This window comes from Fulmarus glacialis, unplaced genomic scaffold (assembly GCF_000690835.1).
Source record: "Fulmarus glacialis isolate BGI_N327 unplaced genomic scaffold, ASM69083v1 scaffold32810, whole genome shotgun sequence".
NCBI lineage: Eukaryota > Metazoa > Chordata > Aves > Procellariiformes > Procellariidae > Fulmarus > Fulmarus glacialis.
In genome coordinates this window covers 9558-10820 of record NW_009186373.1, presented here as the reverse complement: position 1 = coordinate 10820, position 1263 = coordinate 9558, and the positions used below count along the sequence as shown (strand labels likewise).

Below are 1263 nucleotides of genomic sequence, written 5' to 3'. Positions count from 1 at the left end.
GAGGGGCTTGTAAGCTTTGTCTGCTCTAGTACAGAGGGGGATGGGGGAACAGGGACTTGCCATGGTAATTGGGGAAAACAATTACTTTGCTTGACTGGCTTTGGCTGAGCTTAGCCTCAGCTCACTTTTAAGTTCAGACACTAGCAGGTGCATGGCACCAACGCAGTTCTTACTGCAGTGAGCCATGAAGAGCAGGGCTCAGGATGCCCAGGCAGTATCACTTACTTACAAAATGCTCCTTCCAAGCAGGAGGCACAAAGCACGGTACAGCAGTGCTGTCTGCCTGCCAGGGAAGGCCTCCAAGGCAATACTGTGCTGAACCAGGAAAGGAGCAGGAGGTAAGGGACCCAACTCACTGCTTCATTTCTGCCTGCCGCCGTCTCTTTTCCTCCTCCACTTTCTTTTTCCTCTGTTCCTCAGCCTCCTGCTTCTTCCTGAGGCTTTCCAGTCTCTGCCGCTCCTTCTCCTGAAGGGAGATGAGTTCAGACTGTACCGATTGCCGGGGCCTGTTTCTACCCTCTGGCTGCTCGTGCACAGGCAGCTAGAGGCTAGGCAGCCTGCTAAACAAAGAAGTCACTGTCAGAGTCATATTCACCCACACACCGGGATGGGAAGCAAATAGAAGGGAAGAAACAACGCAGGTTTGGCAACAGTGCTTATTCAACTACTAAAAGCAGAAGAGTCATGGGTACAGGAGGGAAACATCAGTCCTTCAGCCGTAGAGAATATGTTTAGGCAAAGAACAGCACACTCCTGCTGTAGGTGACCACTTGTAGCAAATGGTCCTTGCCTGGGACAGCGTTACCAACACCAGCAGCTGGGAGAATGGGGGAGAAGGGGCACAGTACAAGTAGTCTTGCTTAGAGGCCAAAAGGTTTCTTAGCAGTTCCCAGCCCCAGCAGAACACACCTGCAAAGAGATCCTGCCACCTCACCACCAGTGTGGCCAGTTTACTTATTTGGACAGAGAGCTGCATGGATGCCAGTGTGAGGGGAAAGAGCTGTCAGTGCCCGTGAGGCAAGAAGCACAGCCGTTATAATCTTCCAGCCCCCACAGTTAAGGGTGTCATTACTTACAACAAAGTCTCCCTGTAGAGAAGAGGAAAAAAAAAAATATTAAGGGTTTGAAATAACACTAGAACCCCCTTCATAGCACACCAACCCCGTTCTTAGCTGCAATTCCTCACCCCACACTGCCCGTGTCTTTCAGCCCTGCAGCAGCCAATTATGCAAGACACAAGGGCAGATTCCCACTGCAAAGAGA

General features: G+C 51.1%; 1 protein-coding gene across 1 annotated transcript in view; it reads right to left on the bottom strand.

Annotated features, from left to right (window-relative positions):
* Positions 1-1263, bottom strand: part of LOC104083987 (inner centromere protein-like) — a gene marked incomplete at its 5' end in the record, with an annotated part of 17438 nt that overhangs the window by 6828 nt on the left and 9347 nt on the right. Inside the window, one exon of the mRNA XM_009587673.1 lies at positions 357-466. Within this exon, the coding sequence (XP_009585968.1) occupies positions 357-466 (110 nt within the window). The remainder of the gene's footprint in view (positions 1-356; positions 467-1263) is intronic.